General features: G+C 42.9%; 1 protein-coding gene and 2 long non-coding RNA genes across 3 annotated transcripts; all 3 read left to right on the top strand.

Moving 5' to 3' along the window:
- Positions 1–4,515: 4,515 nt before the first annotated feature.
- LOC119263804 (C-C motif chemokine 14-like) lies at positions 4,516–11,744 on the top strand. Its single transcript, XM_037540299.1, has 4 exons — positions 4,516–4,585; positions 10,747–10,755; positions 11,291–11,408; positions 11,523–11,744. The coding sequence occupies exons 1-4, from the start codon at positions 4,531–4,533 to the stop codon at positions 11,578–11,580; spliced, it is 240 nt and encodes a 79-aa protein (XP_037396196.1). The 5' UTR covers positions 4,516–4,530; the 3' UTR covers positions 11,581–11,744.
- Positions 11,745–17,893: 6,149 nt separating this feature from the next.
- Positions 17,894–23,704, top strand: LOC119263807. The gene is made up of 3 exons (XR_005130536.1): positions 17,894–17,970; positions 18,706–18,820; positions 23,616–23,704. It is a non-coding gene; the product is annotated as an uncharacterized LOC119263807 (long non-coding RNA).
- Positions 23,705–24,914: 1,210 nt separating this feature from the next.
- LOC119263805 lies at positions 24,915–25,779 on the top strand. The gene is made up of 3 exons (XR_005130534.1): positions 24,915–25,074; positions 25,357–25,418; positions 25,750–25,779. It is a non-coding gene; the product is annotated as an uncharacterized LOC119263805 (long non-coding RNA).
- The last annotated feature ends 637 nt before the right edge of the window (positions 25,780–26,416 follow it).

Consider the following 26,416-nt stretch of genomic DNA (forward strand, 5'->3'; position numbering starts at 1 on the left):
AGCAGGGTTTGGAATAATTCCACAAGAGCAGGTGTAACGGAGTTGAAATTAAACAGTTGATAAAATATTGAGTTTCACCAAAATGACTCCATCTTTGTAAAAAGGGTTAAGAACAATTGTAAAAAGTTATTTATATTTTTATATAAAAAGGAAAAAAACCTTACAAATATTTTTAGGGAGCTATTCTTTTCTTGCTGTGACATCACTGCAGACCATGTCCCTCTGCTGCTGCCGTACCTCCATCAGACGAGTGAGAGCTCTGAGATGGACGGTGTGTAACTGCTGTGGTTCCTCATTGATATATAGTTTAATTCAGTTCATATAGAGAAAAAAAACTTTGAAACTTTGTTCTAACACATTATATGAGCATGTGGCAATCTTAGAGTGTAGTTTTGATTAGAAATGCTATTTTGTTGAATTATTGCTCAGACATGTGCTTCAGCTAGCTGAGCCTCGGTAGCTAGCTATATGGCCAGCTAAAATTCGCCCTCAGAAGCAAAGTTCCATTATAAAAACTTCTAATTCCTTCTTACTTTATATTCATATGTTCAGCTTGCGATGTCTGCAGCCGTCTAAGGCAAGAGAGGATTAATACACTGTAAAATCCGTTTCAGGTATGTGCTCCCCAGTCTGTTCCCTCCTGAAATGTGCAGTGCAATTCGCTGATGCTAGCTAAGCAGCGTTAGTTTTGTATTTGTTCTGCAGTAAGCTCACTTTGTTTTGCCATAAGAGGAAAAAGAAAACGCTTTTCTCTGTCATTTTGGGATTTGTATGATATGAACAAACTATACGATCACATGTATGCTATTGTAATGTGAAGAGTGCTCTTTTGGGAGGAAATGCTATGAGCTCCATCAGACGAGTGAGAGCTCTGAGATGGACGCTTGCGATGTCTGCAGCCGTCTAAGGCAAGAGAGGATTAATACACTGTAAAATCCGTTTCAGAATAAACAGAGTGGAAAGCGAGCCCTTGTGTCCGACTGGTTGATGACCGAACAGTGGTCGTTACACATGCACTGTATTTATCAATGTTTCAGTAATTATCTGGAGCATAGAAGGTAGCAGAAAGTATTGAGAATTTGACATACAACTCCCTTTTGGTCAGAAAGTCTAAGACCCTTCTATTTTCCAGCACCACGTCCTGTAGAGATCATCCTTCACTAAGCAGAGATCTTTACTAGTCTCATTAGCTAGTTCCTGTGTGGCATAAGCCAACTAATATTTGCTGTACGGCATCCACGACGTCACCTAATGGAAATATTCCATCCTCCAGGCTCCACTATACAGGACTGAGGGTCTTTTATAAAGTAACCATTCCATGTTTATCTGATCTGGTAATGCCAAGATCTCTCTTCACACAATGCAAAAGTTCCACGACATTGTAATGTGACCCATGGATCAGTATGGACTGTAGTAGAGGTCATGACTACAGCCATGTAACAAACCACGCAATGAATCAACTGGGAGTGATGGATAAGCCTTGTTCCCATAAACTCAGGCCATCTTGAGTTTAACCAAGCATGAAGAAGGCAGCACAGAAAGGGGAATTCCATTATACCAGGTAGATTTATCTGGATGTTCATGGGTCAGTTACATTTTGATGAAGCAAGAAGTTGTAATCGTATGGTATCATCAACTTTCACAGGATATGATGCAGTGGCAGCTTCATATTCCAAATACGCAAACAGTGTTCTATGCCTTTTTGTAAACTTATGGTTTTACCCATTGTCATGGACACCTTTTCCGACCTAACATGGGTCCTGTCCTCTTGGGGTGTCGGAGCACTTGCCGCAAAGGGGAGGATAACCCCTGTGGAGGTTAACCCCTGTGACCTAAACATTGCAGAGCCTCCTCCTGGCCAGGGACAATAGGCCTTCCTTAGGCGGTTCTTTCCATGCATCCAACACCTGTTTGAGCGGCCGCAATGACTTCAGATAAAGTCCGGCAACATTGCAGTAGATTACCAGAAATAACATGCATGGCTGCAGCTTTCAAGTCAATAGTCCCAGGGAGTGACACTCGATGACCCATAATACTCTCAGTGACTGCTGATTATTCCTGTTGGTCAAAGCTCTGATATTACAAAGTATAACATGTAAAGCTTTCAGTCTGGTCTTCAAAAAGTTCTATTCATCCTTTCAACCTGACCAGATGCTCGAGGTCAATAGAGATGCCACTTTATCTCCAACAACCTTGCTACATCTGGTCAAATCTTCCCAGTAAAGTGACTTCTTTGATCACTCTCGATGACCTTTGGGACACCACACCTTAGGATAAAATCCCTCACCAAGCTTTTAGCAGTAAGCTAGTACCTTTAGTAGTGGTTTGTCTCTGAATCCATGTTGATGACTTACAAGTTGTCAAACCATAGTAATTAATCCAACTGCATTTCCTATAAAAGCCTGCTTGGTGGGGTTTGGTAGGGGAGCGAGACTGCAGGGCCTGAATTGGCCTTAAGGCAGTTGTCACCACCTTTATCTTGGCCCTTTGCTTTGTCTATGGCTCCCTCATGCTTGGAGACCACTATTGCCTTTAAAACCTAATACAAAGAACAACAGTGCTTAGCTGTGAAAGAACCTGCTGGATAAAATAAAGGTTGCATAAGATGTTTTCTAAATGTTGCAAGACTTTAATAGACATATCCTCATGGGTCCGGTTAGGAATATGTAGGCATGATCCAGCACACAAATGAGCTCATAACCCCTCATCCTCCACAGCCGACTATGGATGGGAGTCTCTGATGAACTTCAACTAGCTGCTTCCTTGGTTAACTTTGTCAAATCATTGTATTGTGATTTAATGACATGCATTTATTCTGAGTATGATAACGTAAGCATTAAAATTACTGAGAAAGAAAGTAAAGGCTTATAAAAATAAATTGGAGTTATTGTTGGACTCAAGCTCCTTCTGGAACAGCAAGCACAAGAGATTCTTCTATAAGTAAAACTGCCTTTACTTTCAGTTTTGTAAAAATAATGCATCTTAAAACCTCCGGTACAAAACACTACCTCCTGTTATTTTATATTGAAATCATTTTCTTGGAGACATTGCAACAGAAGATCTGGCTAACTAATCAATACTTAAGTGTGATGTGAAGTCAAAATCTATCCAGCTAAAGATTTAATAAAATTTAAATACTGAAACAGCTGGGTTTTTTGTAGCAACTGCCCAGAGACAGTTATTTACTGCATTGTCAGTACGTGAGAAAATTCTGCCCAAACTTCAGTGCCTTTGTTCATAACATTGTTGAAAAGTATTGTTTACTATGAAAATTTATTATTTGGTCTTTTGGAAAATCAAAGCTCAAACATTTATGGTCTTTGGAAGAGATTGAATATTGTATTGGTCCAGTCCTCTAAAACAAACAGCTATAAAAACTGTTGAAGCATGTGTGCACTTCAAGACTTATGTACACTATATGTACATACAGTACACCTACAGGAGCTTTGACATCCCATTCATTAATATGGAGTTGGTCCCCCTTTGCAGCTGTAACAGCTTCCACTCTTCTGGGAAGCTTTCTACAAGATTTCGGAGAGAGTCTGTAGGAATTTGTCCATTCATCCAGAAGATATGGATGTTGGGCAAGAGGGCCTGGCTCAGAATTTCCATCCCAAAGGTGCTGTATAGGGTTGAGGTCAGGGCTGAGGTGAGGGCCAGTCAAGTTCTCACCCTGCTGAGCCTTTACGGAGCCTCTTTGGGCAATGGCTCATTTGTGCTGGAACAGTAAATGTTCTTCCCCAACTGTTCCCACAAAGATGGAAGTGAACAATTGTTCAGAATGTCTTGGTCTGCTGAAGCATTAAGATTTCTACACCAACCCCTGAAAAACAACCCCAGCCCCCTGCTCCTATGTTAGCAATAGGTGTAGCTAAAACACTGGAACTCAATTAGGAGGCTTGTCCCAATACTTTTGTCTATAGCATATACCCCCCCCCCCCCCCCCGAAAATGTATATATTTATATGCAGCTGATCACACACACACACACACACACACACACACACACACACACACACACACACACACACACACACACACACAAAAAATGCCCCGAAACAGGAGAAGACTTCCTCTTTCCAGCAGGATCCATTGTTCAGCAAACTTTCGCAGCTCCAGCACTCGAGCGCTCCAACCAGCAAGTCTGCTCCACCCACAGACTCTTAAATACAGCCCGTGGTTCCACCTCCCTATGGAACAGGGTGGTGGGGTTTCCAGACCCTCCATACACAAACTGAGGCAGCCACGTGTTGGGGCAGCAACCGAGGCCTCATTTGTCTTCATTCACATGATTCTCTGAAAATACAGCCTTGATGCAGAGCTTCGTTTGGATTTTGTCTACATCCAAAATCTGCCTCAGAACCTCTGGATCAAACGCAGCAAGTTGGCCTTGTAGACAGAAAGTCTCACACCAAGTATTTTGAGCAGAACTTTTGGAACTGAATATACAAAAACCTTAATACTGCCTTCTAAAGCTTGTGTTTTCCTTAAAGACCCCCCTTGACACATCACCTCCTTAATAGACAGAGCGATGGAGATGTGCTGTGGGTGTTTGGTGCTGGTCTTGCTGATGACCGTCTCCTCAGATGCTCAGTGTGAGTAAACATTAACATGTTTTGTAGCTTTTAAAACAGATACTGTGTTACAGTCTTGAGGAAAAGTTTGCGTACTCTGGTCAAATGACGTGCTAGTAAAAAGTGAACTGCTGTGACAGGACATTTAATAAACGTAAATAAAGAGGTTTGTTCTCTGCAGAGGATGAGAACTTTTCACTTAGGACATGAATATTTGGCTGGGGGTCTTAAAAGCTTCTGTATGTTATATGTAAAAATAAATAAATAAATAAACTACCAATAATTCTATCAAAAAAATTACTTCTACCAGTCCTGCTAGTAACCAGATCATTATCTCCAGATTATTATTGTTGTGATCAATACTATTATTATAATTAATGTAAGACCTGTTTGTTTTAGGTTCCATGGTTTGACCTTAATACCAAAGCTGTGAACTTAGCCAGAAGCCCCCTTCGTCCTTCTGAGAGTCCAGCCAGCTGGGGAAACTCAAATGACCAGAGACTAGGTCTGTACTCAGAAGGCTTTCCCCATTTATTAATCAGAATAGCAGAGATTACACACACACACACACACACACACACACACACACACAAGCCTTGCATGATCATGCGACAAGACAACAGAGAGGGGATTGGATGAAATAGTTATAGGTGGACAAGAACCCCCAAGGACATTTGACATCCAGATACACAGAGCCTAAACAGATAAGTGTTAGGAAATTGCTGATTGGATAACGTCAGAGTTAAAATGAGCTGAGGCCTCTGTGTGACACTGGCCCTAAGGCCTAGTCATGAACCCAGGATTGTGCATTGATCAGTATGCACCGACATTAGGATCTAGCAATTAATAGCAGTAGTAAAGTTAGTTGTATTGGATTTTGATTGTTTATATACAGAGTCATTTAACCCTGAACAGGCCATGTTTAACATGTGCTTTGTGTTCAGGTGTAGCTGTAGTGGAGCTGATGAAGGAATATTGGCTTTTAGAGTTATTAAAAACTTGTTACGGGACAGCGGGGAGGTGGACCCGACTGCAGAACTGAAAAACCAGTGAAGAGAACCAAATAAATTCACTACAGCAATGGAGTGCATGTTTGGAAGGCTGTGATTGAGGTGACCTGGAGCCAAGCCGAACCACCGCGTACTGACTGGCAGTTACCCATGTGCCAATGGCTAAGGCACCCCAAAGAAATGAAAATGGAGATGGAGGGAATGACAAATGGGGGAGAAATAAATAAATAAAATCCTGAAACCAGCGTTCTCAAACAAAGGCTGAACTAGAAAGATGAAGTAAGAGACTGAAAACAAAAACACACCTCCCCCATTAAAAAGAAGGGAAGGTGGACTTCCCAGTAGCTGCCTCTAGCCTGCTTTTCTTTAGTTTTGGGCCACTTTCTTTTCTCAGCCCACTCTTTTCTTTTCTTTTCTTTTCTTTTCTTTTCTTTTCTTTTCTTTTCTTTTCTTACACTAAGTACCATACCAGTCACCCCTCTACAAAGGTGTGACAAATGCCTCTGTTTGCCACAGCCTTAAGTAGAGGAGTCTGCAGGTGTGTCAAGTTGGGCCTAATCAGCCCGGGGGCTTCTGGGAATTGGAGTTCCCTGAAGTTATGACCCCGTGTTGCCGTCGTCCTCTGCTGGCAGCTGGCGGTGCAGGCTGGACACCCTGCCGTCATCGCCCTCTGCTGGCCACAGGCGAGGCCAGCTGAACCCTTATAAAACTAAGAATGTTTGGTTCTCCTCATCATCAGTTCGAACCACTAGCCATCCTGTTCTGTGCTGTTTTGACTTTGTCTGTTTTAAAATTTCACCAAAAAATATCATAAAAGTTCAAAAGTGCCCAAAGTCAGCCTATATGTGAGTATCTAACTTTAGAGGATATTTATATATGCGGGTTACTGTTTTACTGTGTTATTGAACATCAGCAGATGAGACTCTAATGACTGTAAGAAGAATGAGGTCAGTTCTAACCCTGTGCAGCAGCAGCTCACTGTGTTCAGGGTTGGGAGGGATACTTTAAACACGTACACCAGCACAGATTACTGACCAGCTCTTAATAATCTGGAATACGACATCATCTGTGACCTCATCAGATGGATCGCTGTATTAAACTGGATCTCTCAGTAATTTAAGTCATTTTGTCACAACAACTGCCGCTGTTTTCAAATTATGTTAAAATAAACAAAGATACAAAGATTTTGTTCTGAGAGAAAAATTAAAAAAGAAATAAAAAATGTTTGATTATGTCAGATAAACACATTTGTTTCCATTTTAAAGTTGATTTGCATTTTTTTCCAGATTAAAACGCAGAGGGGCCGTTTCTGCGAGGAGGAAATAATCCTGCAGTAAATCTAGACTCCAGATCTGCAGCTTCAACACAGCCCAGACGCAGCAAACAGAGCAGCTAAAAGCTTTTAACAAACCTCTAATCATCGCATGATTTATTGATCAGCACTTTGCTTTTTCAGTATTATTATTTCAGTATTCAGTCTATCCTCTATGCAATATACACTATACAGTATATCGCTACTGTTGGAACAAAACCTCGTATCTCCAAAGTGGGAACTTTACAGGAGAAGGAAAAAACCTACTTTACTTTGAATGCTGGTCAATGGAACCAGACATATTTCTAAGCAATTTTAGGCAGTTTCTTTTGGTCCATTCATCATGAAAGTTTGACACAACATAAAGGACAAAATACATTTTCAAATTATGTAAAAAACTAGAAAACGACAAAAATTGAGATACAAGGTTTTGTTCCGACAGCAAAAATATGCTGATCTTGCTTCTTTTTCTGTATTATTAATGCTCATTTTTATGCTACTGTATGAATTCAAATAAAATAAAGCATTGCAAACATTTTAAACGAATCATTTAAACGGTCATAGCGTTACATGGATATTATATAAGAGAGTAGCGTCTTTTGCTCAAATGAATTTTTATTCAAAGTGTCTCGATCACAAGCCCAGGACAGACTCCTTGGTGTCAGTGATGTCACTCTCAGATCAGTGGGAGTGGGGTTGTATACTCCATGACACCCCAGTACAGTCCTAAGCCTGTCCTAATAACTGATTGGATAACAGAAGTCTCTGAAGTAGCATTTAGAGAGCGAACCATGTTTTGACAGTTAGAATTGCTTACATAAATAAAAAGGCCTTTCCTGTTATCCCAAAAAGCAGAACTGATACAAGTCATGACTCTGACTGCAAAGTATTCCACACCAAACTCTCATCCTTTGGTGAACCACAATTTATTGAGTGGTAGTTCATTTTATCATTTAATGACCAAGAAGCACCAACGTTGACAGAAAGGCCTAAAACTTTGGGAGCGTAAAACTTTGGGAGAGTCTGTTCAACATAAATGATGAACTAACCTAACTTTGTGTAAATAGAGCACAATATAGAAATATGTCCACATATGCAGTCGTGACCAGGGGTGCAACTACATACTTTCTGAGGTGGATGCAAACATATTATCGGCGCCCCCCCCCCCCCAAAACCCCGCCCCTTAACTTAAAGTGACTGAAAAAAGTTAAAATTAAAATCAAATATTTAAGCAGGCAAGCTAAAATAAGGAACTTTATAAACAGAATACAAATTAAATGGTAAGAGCAAAAAACAAGCAATGAGGATTTAATTAAGAAGAAATAAAATAATTCAGAATAAACTGATAAGTGGACAGGCTAAAATGTAATGCAATAAAATAGAGATTAATAATTAGAATAATAAAATATAAGCACAAAGAAAGAGGGTTAAAACACCAAGTTTATATAAAAAAGTAAATTATGGAAATAAAATAAACAGTAAAACAAGACAGAATAAATAAAAGGAAGAAATAAATGAAATAAAATAAATAAAAAGGTAAAACAGAAAATTTAATAAATGAAAGGACAAAATAAATAAAAATGTAAAGGAAAACTCAACTAAAGCAGTTACAGGCTGAATGTGTCTGAATGTGGCTAGAAACTAAGAGTTTAAGATGATTTAGTGCCACCAGCGAGCTGAGCTTTAGACCAGGCCGCCACGGTTAGCATATTAGCTAGAGTGTTGACTAGCTAGGTTAGCTAGCTAAACAGGCTACTATAAAGAGCTGTGGCTTGACTAATGTCACTCGTTTTGAAGTTAAACCGAGAAAATAACCAGTTCAGGGTTAATCAGGTCGTAGATGGAGAACCAAGTTTAGCTTTAACGTTAGCTTGCTGCCTCACTGCTATCATTCATCTGGCTGGCTGGGTAATATGGCTAGCCTTAGCTAGCACAGTAACATACATCTTAAACTGAACAGGCGACCTCTTCTGATTGTGTGAATCTATTCCCGGTGAAGTTCGGGATCTTTGGGGAAACTATGGAAGGTTTGACCTCTATTAGATTCGTTTATTTTTGAATAAGTGCATTTGGGAACGCAGCAGTGAGGCAGCTTTGCTAGAACCCAGTGGTCCAGCGCTACTTTCGTACCCTACAGTCTCGTTTGGGTAGACAAAGGTGACGTAGGTGAATAAAGCGTATAAACTGACCAACCTGCTGTCTTTCAACCACTTTGAGAAGCTTTTCTTCATCCCTACAACATCTTTTTCTCTCTCCCTCTTCCGTTCCCAATGGGGCGCGTTCTCAAGCGCCTGTGTTTGGGAGCAAATGACAGGAGGGTGGGGACGGAGTGGATGGGCGCCTGATTAGTGCTGTGCTGTTTTTTGATGTGTATTATCAGACTTGAACAAACAGCTCTTACAGAAAATACAGACTAGAAATAATTTTCCGGCATCATTTTGGCGCCCCTGTAGTGCAGCGCCCATATGCACCGCATACCCCCTTTTTGCGCCACTGGTCGGGACTGTAGAAATTCAGAAAAAAGCCGCGTCAAACACCATTTCATTTTATAGTAAATTAGTTTGGGCTGGTTTTTGTTATGAACAGACGCCTACAGATCAACACAGTAAAGGAGCTCATCTGTGATCCTGAGTTTAAAGCCAGTTTTTATTCAACTTAAACTTGGAACTAAGTTGTAAATAAATCTGAAACTGAAACTTTGCTTGTGTGTAAAAAGTGATTTCAGAGCCACTCGGTTCTCCCTGATGGAAACTGTTTACCTTCAGTGTTTTGTGCTTTGTGTTAAAGTAAAGACACCCAAGGTAAAATCTTCCTCCAGTAAAAGTAGAAGTTCCTCCCTTTAGACCTCCACTTGAGTAAAAGTACTAAAGTATTTACCTTCAAATGTACTTAAGTATAAAGTAAAAGTACTAAAAGAGTAATTCTGGCTCTGATGTCCTGTTATCATTTTTATAACCAGACTGGCTTCATGAACTCATTTCAGGTGAAAGTCCTCCAGCGTCTCTCTTGGTAAACCAGTCTTTTAATAGAACGTCATTAATTAGTGACGCTGACGTCTATTAAAATGATCAGAAGCACAAAACACTGAAGGTGTTCACAGAAACACAAGTACAAAGCACTGCAATAAAATAGACTTACCACAAATACAAATACAGAACTAAGAATACATGCAATGCAGGATGAAACACACTATGACGTATTGGCAGATATGAGCTTAGCAGTCACTGAGGTAGCAACCAAAGCAACAGTACACTGCAAATGAATCGATTCAGCATTTCTGTTGTCTTCCTGTTTAGCGATGTTATAAGCTACTGAAGGCCGACTGTAAAGTTTTAGAATGGTTAGTTTTTCTTTCTCTCTCTGGGTAAAGTTAGTGGTTTAAAGAAAGCTCTTAAGGCCCATGCTTGGAATTAGTTTTGATGGGGTTCATTAGCTGAATAATATGGTTTAATTTCCTGACTTTAGAGAACAATGCATTAATCAATTCATTTTTTTTAGAAGAATAGACTGGTTCTCCGATTTCTAGTAACTGATCACTGCATTTCACACATCAGATGACTTGTCATGGGTCATCTTCACACTACTGTTTCAACTCTGCTCTAAGAGGAAGTGGGTGAATGGGGCGGAGGATGGACAGGCAGTGGCGGCAGGGGGGTGGGGGCAGAGCAGAGCCACCTACCCTTAAATACACATCTAGATTTAAAGCGAATTTAATAAGTGTGTGAGCATCACCAGATCAAACTCGAGATACCCCCAGAGAGAGGAGAGGAACTTGCGGAGAAGATGGAGATGAAGATGCGCTGTGTGTGCTTGGTCCTGGGGCTGGTCCTGCTGATGACCGTTCTCCTCAGACAGTGAACGTGAGTTTACAACATTAAGACACTTTCTTCTTCTTACAGGCAGACGCAGGAACAGAACCTGATATGTATTGGAATAACAGTAACTATTCTACTGATCATTATCAATAGTAACAAGTACAAAATCATCTACAGGCCGAGTCCAGACTCACAGGACGCAGATTTATTTTATTTTATTTTATTTTTATGCTGTCACAAGCCTCCGCCGTGCGGGCTGAAGGTGGCGTTTGTTGTGGATTTTCTCAGCATACACAATTTGAGATGACCCCAGAGATAAAAGTGGATAATAAAATTAAAAATAATAAATAATACCTGTCCTGTGACTTTTGACTCACTGTATTATTATTTGGTTGTAGTCGTGATTGAGTTGTATTCACTTCAATAAGTATTATTAGTAATCAGAGTGTGCAGACAATGTGGGTCATTTCACCCTGAATAGTTTCTATTTGACAGGACCTTCAGGTTCTGCTGAGTTGATGAAAGCAGGTTTCATTTCAGTAACTAAAAACAAACTCAGTTTTCTGACCTTCCTTCTCAGCTCATGGTGATGGCCATCCTGATGAGTGCTGTTTCACCTTCAGCGATATTAAAATTCCCCCCAAACGAATCATAAAAGTGGAAAAAACAAGTTCTGACTGCCCACAGCCAGGCTACATGTGAGTACCTACCTTCAGAAGAAGTTCGGCAGATAAGATTGTCTTGACTTTAAACTAAATGAGGTCAGTTCTAAATCACTATAGCTGCGACTGACTGTTATCTGTGTTTTTCAGTGTTACTACGGTCAAGAACAAGTTCTGCAAGCATGACATAAAGGAATTGACCATTTGAAGACTATATTCCAGCACTGCAGCTTCTATGTAACCCAAATGCAACATCTAAAGTGCATGAAAAGTTGATTTGCTCCTATATTCACCATATTGTGAATTATACTATCGATGCTTTTTACTGCTGTGGATCCAAATAACAGAATAAAATGATGCAAGTGAACCGTTTCCATCGTCTCATTATTACGAGTAAGACAGCAGCGCTGCAGCCGCTGATTACGGTGAGCACACACATCAGCAGAACCACAGAAGCCATGTGTAGATCTGAGATAAGGATGATGCACAATGTTGTGTGTAGCATAACCGTTTCATCTTTAATAGTAATAATGTACAGTTAGGTAGACAGAACAGACAATAATAACGAAGAAAAATCAACACAGTGAAATGGTTTTGGGCTGTAGTGTTACGAAGAAGGTGAGAGGTTCATGAATTGTTAAAGTTCTGGATATAGTTAGGGGAAAGTTTGGAAGTGGCTAAAGAGAGGTTGGGAATGTTTGGGGAAAGGAGAGGTCTTGGGTCTGGGAATGTTTAAAAAACAGTTTTGGTTAGACCAGTGTTTCCCAACCAGGGAAGGGTTTTTGCTCCAACCAAGCTTGCAACACTTAGGGATGAAGGAAAATGTGGCCTGTCTGAGGACCAGGTTGAGAAACACTGGAATAGAGAAGAGTTAGGGAAATGCTACAGTACGGTTAGGGAATGTTTAGGGAGAGGTTTGGAAATGGTAGAGGAAGAAGTTTAGATAAGAATTAGTGATAAGCTGACTCGAGTCCTGTGTTACTGATAGCTTCTTCACAGCTTACGAGTTCAGAGCAGAAACTGTGTGAGCATCAGGAGAATCAGAAGAACGAGTGTTTGAACTCGCATCGCGGACGAGTGTGTGTGTTTTCAGGTATGACACTTTTACTTACGAAGGTCACAGATGTGTAGAAAACCATGCTGATGATTTATTTTCTCAAACGCAGGTGAAGAGCTGAGGTTAGTGGTTTTGTATGTGTTGCTCAGTGTGTTCTCTCTGGCCTGTTATAGTCTAGCCTTAGATCCTATTAGTGAGCCTCATAGAAACAAAAGGAGCTTAATTGTCCACATGTAGGACATGGCGAGTTACTAAAGTGCAGCATTCCTGTATTTGGACATTGAGCTTTCAAAGAGCAGGATGGACTTCAGCTCCTTATACTGATTTAAAGGCAGTCACACAGACTGATCCAGGATCAGATCCTCTGCAAACTTGTATGCAGCTTTATCGATAACAGTAACACTGCTGCGCTCGATACACTCGTACCACACTACGGCGTGTAGGGTGTGTATAGCAACACATGGGCTACTGTCAGTAACTGCACTGAAAAACTGCTGCACTGCATTTATTTGATTTAAATGTTTGAATCAAGTAAATTTAAGAAGTCACATTTTTTAGTGCAGATACTTACAAAATATGGTGTTTCTGATAAACGGCCAATGTCTGTACAAGGTAGGTTGTAGGTCATAACTGGCACCTTTCACATGAGAAGAACCTGGAGAAGAAGCCCTGCCCACAGCAGTGAGGGTCATGGGGGAGTAGGGGGAGATCAATTTCATCACTCCACAAACAAAGGAAAAAAAAAAAACCCAAAAACAAAACTGCCCTTCGGTTGGTGGCGTTCTGCAACTGAAATAGGGCAAATTGAGCCGTCACATAAGTATCTACATTACTGTCAACACAACCATCCACATCAGTCATCATTTATCATTGAGTACATTTTGACACTCAGGCCACCGGCTTATTAACACTGTATTATAGGGACAATATTATCTGAATACATATGATCCAGCAAGGGTTTATTACAGTGTAGTCAGACCAGCTGGAGCTGTACAGAAACGTGTTACATGGAGCGGATCTCAGATGTATCTATGACCCCATTAAAGTGAAACACTCACATAGTAAATAAAATGGCTATATTTGTGTTAAATCCCCTTAAAGTCCCCTGGTTCCTATCACCACTGACTCATTTACCACTGTAAAGAAAGCCTGAATTGGCAGGTTCCTCTATAACAAAACCAGTCGGAAACACTGTTTACACCTCAGTGATTTACATATGTAGAAAATGTTAGAAAAATCTGTGGAATACCCTTTTGACTACTTTTGGCGTAGGTGGCCACATCCGCCCCTGCTCTTTATTTCAGCATCCCCTCATGGAAGAATGAGTGACATAACCATAACCAAATGAGTGTGAATGAAAAACAGCAGTGGCGTTTGAAAGCAAACCTGTTCTGACCTCAGCAGACACAAATCGATGATGATGATGCCCATTTCCATTAGTTATCAGAGGAACATTATTATCCTCTTCATCATTAACATCTAACAGACATTGCGCTGGGACAGGAGTGCAGTAGCAGCCACTGTCCACAAGAGGGCAAACTGGTCACCTGAGTGGAGGGACAATGTGCTTGTATGTAAAATGTAGTTACAATATAAGCGTCTAACACATGAAAGAAGCTGTTTTAGAAAGGTTTCAGTGAAACATGAGTGCAATGGTGAGTGTAAAGCTGTGTGTGTCTAACCTAGGGGTCATAAGGTTAAGGACTAGGCTTCTAAAATGCTTACATATGAGCACCAACACCAAAACACCACTTTTACAGCATTTAGCAGACGCTCTTATCCAGGGACACTTACAAGAATGATTGTCTAGCTAGAGAAGGTACAATACATGACAATCAGCACTTAAATCAGCACTGAATTAAGAGACGGTCTTCAGTCTGCGTTGAAGACAGTGAGAGACTCTGCTGTCCGGACAGCCAGTGGGAGTTCGTTCCCCCACCTGGGCTCCAGCACAGAGAACATTGTCACGCTTGTCTTCCATGCACCTTGAAGGATGGCGGGTCAAGTCGAGCTGTACTCAAAGCTTGTGGTACAGTTCGAGATTTCACCATTGCCATCAAGCAGGAAGGGACTGGTCTATTTTTGGCTGTGTAGGCCAGCATTAGGGTTTTAAATCTGATTCATGCAGCTACAGGAAGCCAGTGAAGGGAGCGCAGCAGTGGGGTGACGTGGCTGAACTTGGGGAGGTTGAACACGAGCCATGCTGCCGCAATCTGCCGAATCAAAACGAGGCTTGATGGCCTGGCATGGGAAGACCACCCAAGAGCAAGTTGCAGTAGTCAAGCCTTGAGATGACCAGAGACTGCACCAGCACCTGGGCGGCCTCTCGCGTAAGAAAGGGGTCGGATCCTACGGATGTTGTACAGGAGGAACCTGCATGACCGAGTCAGGTTCGCGATGTGAGTCTGGATGGCCAGTTATCGCTCCTGAGTCACAATAAAACTTCTTGCCTCTGCAGATGGAACAATTAGAGAGTTCTTGAATGAGATGGCAAGATCATGATGAGGACCTGTAGTTGCAGGGATGAGCTGTATTGGCCCACATATGGGCCATATTTACAGCCAACCATGGAGCACTTTATTAGGAACACTAAACTAATACTGAGCTGGGCCTCCCTTTGCTCTTAGGGAACTCTTGGTTCCCATCACCACCACTGTAAAGAGTCTCTACAAATAAACTATTTCACACCAAACCACTCTGTTTACATGCCAGACACTGAATTATGCAGAAAAGTTGAAACTTTTGTGGAATTATCCTTTAAGTTCACTTATTATCTCTCTTTTAAAAGATCCATTTATGGACCTGTAATGGATCTTTACACTCTATTCTGTAACAGACCAGTAGCTAGTTTAAGGATTTAAGACTGGGAGGTAGGGGTGTTCCTTCTTTTACTCCTAGTGAGACTCTGGAGACTTCTGCATCAGCTGAAGCTGTTTGTCTTTTTTGGGAGTCCAGTTAGGAGACCATTACGGTGATCAATCCTGCTAGAAAAAAAGGCCTGGGTGAGTTTCTCAAGCTCTCCAGCTTCAGTCAGAAAGTCTCTGATCTCATTAATGTTTTTATGGTGATACACTGCTGATTTAGTAAATGCTTTGACAACTGATAACTCCGATCAGAGCCCCTCAGTGCATCAAGATTATGTACTAGTTCTTTAGAAAGCTGAATAAGCCTCTCATTGACCGAAATCTGATATGCTCATTTCAATTTGACCATAGACCATAGACTTCTTGATCTTACAGAAAAAGAAGTCGATTAGTGAGCCAACATGGGACCTAATACTAGTGAGTGGTTGGTTAGTGTAGTGGGTAACACCTACCTTCTACACTGTAGACTGGGGTTTAATCCCCACTTGGGTCAGCAGCCGCCACTGTACCAATAAGAGTCCTTGGGCAAGACTCCCAACACCACCTTCGCCTACCTGTGTAAAATGATCAAACTAAGTCTGCCAAATGTCATAATTACAAATAGTTTTTTACGCAATGCCAGGACCACGAACCTCTCTAGTGCAGATATGATGTCAGATAGCTAACCAGGAGCTTACAGGAGCATGAGTGAGGAACCAGCCTTGTGACCGGAAGGTTGCCGGTTTGATCCCCAGAGCCAACAGCACATGACTGAGGTGTCCTTGAGCAAGACCCCCAACTCCTCCCGGGCTCTGCGGATTGAGCTGCCCACCACTCCGGGCAAGTGTGCTCACTGCCCTCTAGTGTGTGTGTGTGCTTACTTGAGTGTATGTGGTGTTTCACTTCTTCGTGGAGGTGAAAATTTCCCTGTTGTGGGACTAATAAGGGTCTCTTAATCTAATCAATCAGAAGTGAAGTTTAAGTCTAGTCATGATGAAACATGTCCAGTGAGAGGAGCTGCAGCTCTCTAATCCAGTCAAAATGCTTTGACTGTGATACACTAACTAATTTTTTCTGTAGTTCAGTCTGCTTTGACTTGTGAACACTGTCCTTGTATTCACCAAACAGCTAAACCAGACTGGCATAAATTGTGGCTCTCAGTTGACTTCTATTGAACCCTGTGTGGTCCAAATCAAATGAGAACATAAGAGCACATTTTTCTTAGTGCATATCAGAGCTGTGCTGACCACATAATCTGCCTGTTTAACATTTCACTCTGTACAGACACTCATTGTTCATAATGACAGATCAGTACATACAATAGTAAATAAACGCTTTGGATTTCTGCACATGGATCTCAGTATGCTTTTGACCAAGAATCATGATTTATGATGAACGTAGACATTAAGCGTGTCGTTATTCTGTTTTCATGGCATCATTTCTGTGGGAGTTTGTTGTTCTCCCCATGTTTCCTTCAGGTTCTCTGGTTTCCTCCCACAGTCCAAAGACATGCAGTCAGGTCAACTGGACCTGCTAAACTGCCCCTTGGTGTGAATGTGTACGTCAGTCTGTCTACCCTGTGATGGACTGGAGACCTATCCAGGGTATATCCTGCCTTCTGCCCAATGACAGCTGGGATAGGCTCCAGCACCACACGGCGACCCAGGAGGATAAGCGGTTTAGATGACGCGTGTGTTTTCATGGTGATGAAAGCCCATCTGTGTAATCTGATGCACTTTAGCTGCAGTTTGAGGCTGAACACAGTAGATTTTTGCTCTTATTCTTTAGTTTTTATCTTCTTTCTGAGGCGAGTCATCTTCTCCCAGTGGACGGATGGACAAACACCTGTGGATGTTTTCAGATCTAAAGCAGCTTGATTTTCTCCTCTCTCTTAAAGAGGAAAGCTTTAAGTGCGGCATATCTGACGGGGGGCAGTTTCGGGGTCGACCAGCTTTTCCAGGTGATTGTTAGGAGTCACATTGTCTCTGTAGACTCTGTAGACTCATATTTTTGAACTGCAGTTTTTACAGAAACACAATCCAAATACTAGTTTAAAAAGCATTTTGCGTAATTTTCTACAAATGTTTTCAAATATGCATCTAATTTCATTTGAAAGATTCTTATTTAGCAGTGAGTTTAATTTAGTGAAACCTACCGAGCGGTGTTATTCTGATTGCCCATGTTCCGTGTTTTTGACCCCTGCTTTGTTTATCCCGTTTCTGACCTGTTGCTTCATCCTTTTTGTACTTGTGCCTCTCCTGACTGACCTGTGTTTGAATCCTTTGGCCTGTTTAACGATGACGACTTTTGCTCTGCCCTTTTGATTCTGGTTTGCTGTTAGTTATTAAACCGCCATTGTCCTTACACCCACAAGTGTCTCATTTCTGTCAACTCGTCACAGGTTTTCAGCCACTGTCTGGTGTTTAGTGCACTGAGCTTATCAGATACATCAGAGCTGCTATCAATGATCTTCATACTAGAGCTTCTGCTCTGCGCTCTGAAAGGAAGACGTGGTGAACGGAAGAGGCCGTAGGGGGGCAGAGCCTTAAATAAAGGACAGAAAATTACATGAATTTTTATAACAGAGACTCGAGATAAGGGCATAATTCAGAGCTTCAGACGCCTGCAGAGAAGATGGAGATGAGCTGTGTGTGTTTGGTGCTGGTCCTGCTGATGACCGTATCATTGGATTCTTGCAGTGAGTTGGACATTTTTCTGTTTTTAAAAATTGATACCATGCCATCATGCGTCATAACATATCGCTGCTGTCAGAAGGAAACCTCGTATGTCCATTTTTGTCATTTTTCAGTTTGACAGGTTTTAAAGTTGCCTGTTGCTCTTTATGTTGAGTGTGAGTTTCACAAAGAATGGCCCAAAATGACCTTGGAAAAAAAGTCTGGTTCCTTTGACTTACATTAGAGGAGAAGGCAAAAACCTACTTTTCTTTTAAAATGATCATTTGAGAGAAGAGGTTTTCTTCTGACTACAGCAATATGTTTATATGTGTGTGTGATCATATGTATAATTGTTTTTTCATATAAATACTAATTGTTTATTAAAACGTGCTGAAGTGTATTTTCTTTAGAAAAACTAGAACATGAGCAACACATGTTCGACACGAGAGTTCAAAAATCTGCATATATCTGTAGAATATACTACAAATAATAAAAATATCCAATTACGTATTAACTAAGAATAACTAATTATTTATTTTGATCTATTAATAGCCTATTATGACTATTGTCTTCATTATTAGCCGTTAGTTTGTAGTAGGTTGTAAAATGTGTTGTAGCTGATGTTTGGGCACCATCATCTGAACAGTCTGTATTTATCATGTGCTTTGTGTTCAGGTGCGGCCGTAGTGGAGCCGATGAAGGTGCGTTGGTTTTTCAGTAATGAACATGAACTAAACATATTCTCTTCTCTTCCGCAGCCTTTAGCCCTTGCCCTGATCAGTGCTGTTTCGACTTTAAATATCTTCAAATTACAGAAGAATACATCATAAAAATTTTAAAAACACATCCTCTCTAGCGAGAGCCCGGCTACATGTGAGTATCTAACTTTAAAAAGATGTATATGAATTGATTATTATATCTATATGATTATTAGAAATAAATTGTAACTGAATATCAGTAGATGAGACTATTGACCAATTTTAAATTTTAAATATGTTATAAAATGTTATTGTGTCGCTCCTGGTAGGGTCTCCCATGGTAAACTGGTCCTAGGTGACAGGTCAGACAAAGTGTGATCCATAATAACCCCTATGAAAAGACAAAAACAGGACTTGTGTACCCTGCCCAGAACTGGGTTACTGGGGCCCCACCATGGAGCCAGGCCTGGGGGAGGGGCTCACCAGCGAGCGTCTGGTGGTCAGGCATTTACTCATGGTGCCTGGCTGGGTTACATGAGTCCCCCCTCCCATCGACCCACCACCAATGGGAGGGGCAGTAGTAGAGGTTCGGTGATTTGTGGATGGGGCAGTGTCCAAAGGCGTGGGCCTTGGCATTCTGATCCTTGGTTGCTGAAACTGGCTTTTGGAACTTGGAACGTTACCTCACTGGTGGGGGAAGGAGCCTGAGTTGGTGCACGAGGTTGAGAGATACCGGCTAGATATAGGGGGCAGTCGTGGGCTGGAGGTTAGGGATCCAGCCTCATGACCGGAAGGTCGCCGGTTCGATCCCCAGAGCCGACAGCACATGACTGAGGTGTCCTTGAGCAAGATGCCTAACCCCCAACTGCTCCCCGGGCGCTGCGGATTGGGCTGCCCACTGCTCCGGGTGTGCTCACTGCCCCCTAGTGTGTGTGCTCACTAATGTGTATGTGGTGTTTCACTTCATGGATGGGTTAAATGCAGAGTTGAAATTTCCCCATTGTGGGACTAATAAGGGTCTCTTATATAGTCAGGCTCACCTCAACACACAGCTTGAGAGGGGCTGGACTTTATTCTTTTCTGGAGTTGCCCATGGTGAGAGGCAGTGGGCAGGTGTGGGCTCTCTCATAGCCCCCTCGACTCGGTGCCTGTATGTTGGGGTTTTCTCCGGTGGACGAGAGGGTAGCTTCCCTACGCCTTCGGGTTGGGGAACGGGTCCTGACTGCTGTCTGTGCTTATGCACCGAACAGCAGTTCAGAGTACCCAGCCTTCCTAGAGTCCTTGGGAAGGGTGCTTGGAAGTGCTTCTCCTGGAGAGTTGTCGTACTGGGGACTAACGCTCACGTGTGCAATGACAGTGAGACCTGGAGGGGTGTGATTGGGAGGAATGGCCTCTCTGATCTGAACCCGAGTGGTGTTCAGTTTTTGGACTTCTGTGCAAACCACAGTTTGTCCATTACGAACACCATTGTTTGAACACAAGGATGTCCATAAGTGCACATGCACAGGACACCCTAGGCTGCAGTTCAACGATTGACTTTGTAGTCGTGTCATCGGACTTGCGGCCATGTGTTTTAGGACACTCGGGTAAAGAGAGGAGCGGAGGCGGTCCAACTGATACCAACCCAGTGGTGAGTTGGATCAGGTGTGGGGGAAGATGCCGGTCAGACCAGGCAAGCCACAACGTATAGTGAGGGTTTGCTGGAAAGTCTGGCAGAAGAACCTGTCTTGATCTTCAACCTCACACCTCCGTCAGAAACTTTGACCAGATATCGGGGGAGGTGAGGGACATTGACTGAGATGGGCCATGTTCCGTTCCTCCATAGTTGAAGCAGCTGAATGTAGCTGTGGCCGTAAGGTAGGTGGTGGCCTGTCGGGGCGGTAATCCTCAATCCCGGTGGTGGACACCCCAGGTGAGAGATGCCGTCAAGCTGAAGGAGTCCTACCGGGCATGGTTGGCCTGTGGGACACCAGAGGCAGCTGCAGGTATAGACAGGCCAAGCATTCTGCGGCTTTCAGTCATTGCCAAGGCAAAAACCTGTGTATGGAAGGAGTTTGGTGAGGCCTTGGAAAGTGACCAAGTCGGCTCCAAAAAGATTCTGGCAAACCGTCAGGCGACTCAGAAGGGGAAAGCAGTGTTCCACTAGCACTGTAATAGTGATTGTGTGCTGCTGACTATGACTGAAGACGTCATTGGGCAGTGGAAGAAATACTTTGAGGACCTTCTCAATCCCACCGACACGTTCTCCAGTGAGGAGGCAGAGTCCTGGGGACATGGGAACAGGCCTGTCCATTACTGAGGCTGAAGTCACTAAGGTAGTTAGTGCGTGGACAGCAGGGGCGGTGTCACTGGATTGGCAGACTGGGGTGGTGGTGCCTCTTTTTAAAAAAAAGGGGGACCGGAGGGAGTGTTCCAACTACAGGGGAATCACACTCCTCAGCCTCCCTGGTAAGGTGTATGCAGGGGGGAAGAGCAGTGGGGGTTCCGCCCTGATCGTGGAACACTGGACCAACTCTTCACCCTCTCCAGGATTCTGGAGAGTTCATGGGAGTTTGCCCAACCAGTCCACATGTGCTTTGTGGATCTGGAGAAGGCATTCGACTGTGTTCCCCAGGGTATTCTGTGGGAGGTGCTTCGGGAGTACGGGGTACATGGCTCTTGGTCCGAGCCATTCAGGGCCTGTACAAACAAAGCTGGAGTTTGGTTCGCAGGTAAGTCAGACTCGTTCCCAGTGAGAGTTTGGACTCCGTCAGGGCTGCCCCGTCACCGATTCTATTCATAATTTTATGGATAGAATTTCTAGACGCAGTCAGGGGATGGAGGGTGTCCGGTTTGGTGACCTCAGGGTCACATTGCTGCTGTTTGCGATGATGTGGTCCTATTGGGGACATCAGGTCGTGAACTTCAGCTTTCGCTGGATCGGTTTGCAGCCGAGTGTGAAGCGGCCAGGATGAGAATCAGTACCTCTAAATCTGAGACCATGGTTCTCAGGCGGAAAAGGGTGGAGAGCCCTCTCTGGGTCGGGGATAGGCTCTTGCCTCAAGTGGAGGAGTTCAAGTATCTCGGGGTCTTGTTCACGAGTGATGGTACAAGGGAGCGGAGATTGACAGGCGGATTGGTGCTGGGTCAGCAGTGATGCGGGCTCTTTACCCATCTGTTGTGGTAAAGAAAGAGCTGAGCCATAAGGCAAGGCTCTCGATTTACCGGTTGATCTACATTCCCACCCTCACCTATGGTCATGAGCTTTGGGTAACGGCCGAAAGGATAAGATCGCGAATATAGCGGCCGAAATGAGTTCCTCCGCAGGGTGTCTGGACTCTCCCTTAGAGATAGGGTGAGAAGTTCGGTCATCCGGGAGGGGACTCGGAGTAGAGCTGCTGCTTCTTCACGTCGAGAGGAGCCAGCTGAGGTGGTTCGGGCATCTGGTTAGGATGCCTCCTGGACGCCTCCCTTGGGAGGTGTCACAGGCAAGTCCACCTGGGAGGAGACCCGGGGAAGACCCAGGACAGGCTGGCGTGACTATATTGCCCAGCTGGCCTGGGAGTGCCCTCGGAATCCCCCTTGGAGAGCTAGTGGAAGTGGCTGGGGAAAGGGAGGTCTGGGCCTCATTGCTTAGGAATCCTGCCCCCGTGACCTGAATCCCAGGAGAAGCGGAAGATAATGGATGGATGGATGGGACAGAACATGCAGAATACAGAGTACAACACTAAAAAGTGTTTACAACAGGATCCAAACACCCAAGAAACCAGCTCTACTCTGTTTTAGGTCAGGATATGATTCTACAAGAACACTGTCTTGGCCTTTTATGACTGAAACTAGGGCACTGGGAGAGGAGAAGGACAAAAGAATGACAAATAAAAGAATAAAGCTGCTCTTTTTTATAATGGGTTTGTAGAAGATGTACACAGTGCTCTTCCAATAAACCTTTTTCTGCAAACCGGCTCTCCTGCGCTCTTCCTTGGCAATAGAAAGACCAACTTCAGTGCAGATTGCCTTGACAAGCATTTCTTAAATGCATAATGCATATATTCACCAGTGCTCTGTTGACTTGGTAACTGGACTTCCAAACCTTCTCTAACATTATCAGCACAAATCTATGCACCAGGAGCTTCATGGTATGGGTTTCCATGGCTTAGCAGCTGCATACAAGTCTTACATCACCAGAAGCAATGCAAAGAGTCAGATCAAGTGGAGTAAAAGCAGCCACCACTGGATTCTGGAGCAGTGGAAACATTCTGTTGAGTGATGATTCGCACTGTCAGTCTGAAGGACGAGTCTAGGAGAATGTTACCTGCTATACTTCACTGTGCCAACTGTAAAGTTTGGCGTAGGAGGAATGATATGGGGTTGTTTTTCAGGGCCAAGACCCCTTGGTTCCAGTGAAGGGAAATCTTAATGCTTCAGCAGACCAAGACATTCTGGACAATTGTGTGCTCCATCTTCATGGAGACAGTTTGGGGAAGAACCTTTCCTGTTCCAGCATGACTGAGCCCCAGTGCACAAAGCAGCTCCATAAAGTCATGGCTGGGTGAGTTTGGTGTGGAAGAACTTGACTGGCCCTCACAGAGCTCTGGTCTCAACCCCATCCAACACCTTTGGGATAAACTAGAACAGAGATTGTGAGCCAGGCCCTCTCCATCCAATGTCAGTGTCTGACCTCACAAATGCTCCCCTGGATGAGACACAATCTTGTTGAAAGCCCCCCAGAAGAGTGGAAGCTGTTACAGCTTCTGAAGGCGGACCAACTCCAACATCCACCTATGGATTTAGAATGGGAGGTCATGCTCATCTCCTGTAGGTGTAATGAGTAGGTGTCCCAGTACTTTCGTCCATACAGTGTTTGTGGGGTTTGCGTTTTATTATATAGTAAAACATTTGTCTGTATTAAAATCAGATTTTCTGCTGAATAATCAGCAGATGAGGAAAAAAGCTAAAATCAGCAGCTACTGTGCTATTCATGTCTTTCAAAGTTACAACATCTGAAGGCAAATTCTGCATGGAGGAAGATGTCCTGGCATCTCTTACACAGCAACAGAGCACTGAGCCACCTGGGTTTTTCAATGTCACCACACCTACGAGCGAGTTGAAGAAGACGGAAGACGGTCCACCCCACAGGAGCAGAGCACTGTGGAAACTATGACCTTTAGGGTTCCAGCAGCTCAGTGATTTCTGCATGCTGTAGTTCATACAGAGCTTCTGTATGATTAGAGGAGTGAACAGCTCTGCACCCTCAACCCTCAGTGTGAATAGCATAGTCTCTAGCAAATTACCATGAGGCTCTTGATAGCGCTAGATCATATTCTTATAACCTGGTAGAAAAACTAAAAACAAGAGTATATTCATATTTAAACTCCTATGGAAAGCTGGACTAATAAATGATCAGGGCATTAAAGATTCTGGTGGCTAGAGCTGTGTCTGTTCTGGTTGGCTATTTTCAAGGTAAAGAGGGAGCAGTCACATGTCTGGAGTAGTGAAGTTCATTAATTGTGCTCCATTACCAGACAAAGCAAGCCCATAAAACAGACTGACAGGCCCAGGTCATACACGATGGGCGTGACCAACATGACTATGTAGGGATAAATAAAAAAAATGTTCTAAACATTCACAGCACAGGCACACAATTGTATAAGGGTATGTAAACATCATATAGCAGTAAACAATACACAGCAATAGATTCCTTGGGCTGGAGGTTAGGGAACCAGACCTGTGACCGGAAGGTTGCCGCTTCGATCCCCTTGGCTGACAGTCCATGACTGAAGTGCCCTTGAGAGACACCTAACCCCCAATTACTCCCCAGGTGCCGTGGATAGGGCTGCCCACCGCTCTGGCCAAGTGTGCATGCATGTGGGTGTTTCACTGCACAGATGGGTTGTGTTCCACAACCTTAATCTATCCTATCCTCTTAGAGCAATATGACCACCATTTCCCTCTTTCTGCATGTCCTAAAGATGGGCCTCTTTCCCTTTAGTCCATGTACAGGAAACTGAGGAAATTAACTGTTATATTCATAAGGAATGACTACGCCAGTGTAGTTTAGTCAATGAGCACCAGAGAAATGAGGCAAAAATAAATATGTATTGGAGCAATAGCTGCAAGATCCCAGAAAACAAATCTCCAAAGTTGTTACTAACCCAGTTGAAGATCTGAGGTCCTTCTGGAGCAGGGTTTGGAATAATTCCACAAGAGCAGGTGTAACGGAGTTGAAATTAAACAGTTGATAAAATATTGAGTTTCACCAAAATGACTCCATCTTTGTAAAAAGGGTTAAGAACAATTGTAAAAAGTTATTTATATTTTTATATAAAAAGGAAAAAAACCTTACAAATATTTTTAGGGAGCTATTCTTTTCTTGCTGTGACATCACTGCAGACCATGTCCCTCTGCTGCTGCCGTACCTCCATCAGACGAGTGAGAGCTCTGAGATGGACGGTGTGTAACTGCTGTGGTTCCTCATTGATATATAGTTTAATTCAGTTCATATAGAGAAAAAAAAACTTTGAAACTTTGTTCTAACACATTATATGAGCATGTGGCAATCTTAGAGTGTAGTTTTGATTAGAAATGCTATTTTGTTGAATTATTGCTCAGACATGTGCTTCAGCTAGCTGAGCCTCGGTAGCTAGCTATATGGCCAGCTAAAATTCGCCCTCAGAAGCAAAGTTCCATTATAAAAACTTCTAATTCCTTCTTACTTTATATTCATATGTTCAGCTTGCGATGTCTGCAGCCGTCTAAGGCAAGAGAGGATTAATACACTGTAAAATCCGTTTCAGGTATGTGCTCCCCAGTCTGTTCCCTCCTGAAATGTGCAGTGCAATTCGCTGATGCTAGCTAAGCAGCGTTAGTTTTGTATTTGTTCTGCAGTAAGCTCACTTTGTTTTGCCATAAGAGGAAAAAGAAAACGCTTTTCTCTGTCATTTTGGGATTTGTATGATATGAACAAACTATACGATCACATGTATGCTATTGTAATGTGAAGAGTGCTCTTTTGGGAGGAAATGCTATGAGCTCCATCAGACGAGTGAGAGCTCTGAGATGGACGCTTGCGATGTCTGCAGCCGTCTAAGGCAAGAGAGGATTAATACACTGTAAAATCCGTTTCAGAATAAACAGAGTGGAAAGCGAGCCCTTGTGTCCGACTGGTTGATGACCGAACAGTGGTCGTTACACATGCACTGTATTTATCAATGTTTCAGTAATTATCTGGAGCATAGAAGGTAGCAGAAAGTATTGAGAATTTGACATACAACTCCCTTTTGGTCAGAAAGTCTAAGACCCTTCTATTTTCCAGCACCACGTCCTGTAGAGATCATCCTTCACTAAGCAGAGATCTTTACTAGTCTCATTAGCTAGTTCCTGTGTGGCATAAGCCAACTAATATTTGCTGTACGGCATCCACGACGTCACCTAATGGAAATATTCCATCCTCCAGGCTCCACTATACAGGACTGAGGGTCTTTTATAAAGTAACCATTCCATGTTTATCTGATCTGGTAATGCCAAGATCTCTCTTCACACAATGCAAAAGTTCCACGACATTGTAATGTGACCCATGGATCAGTATGGACTGTAGTAGAGGTCATGACTACAGCCATGTAACAAACCACGCAATGAATCAACTGGGAGTGATGGATAAGCCTTGTTCCCATAAACTCAGGCCATCTTGAGTTTAACCAAGCATGAAGAAGGCAGCACAGAAAGGGGAATTCCATTATACCAGGTAGATTTATCTGGATGTTCATGGGTCAGTTACATTTTGATGAAGCAAGAA

The sequence above is a fragment of the Pygocentrus nattereri genome, chromosome 8 (genome assembly GCF_015220715.1).
Source record: "Pygocentrus nattereri isolate fPygNat1 chromosome 8, fPygNat1.pri, whole genome shotgun sequence".
Lineage (NCBI taxonomy): Eukaryota > Metazoa > Chordata > Actinopteri > Characiformes > Serrasalmidae > Pygocentrus > Pygocentrus nattereri.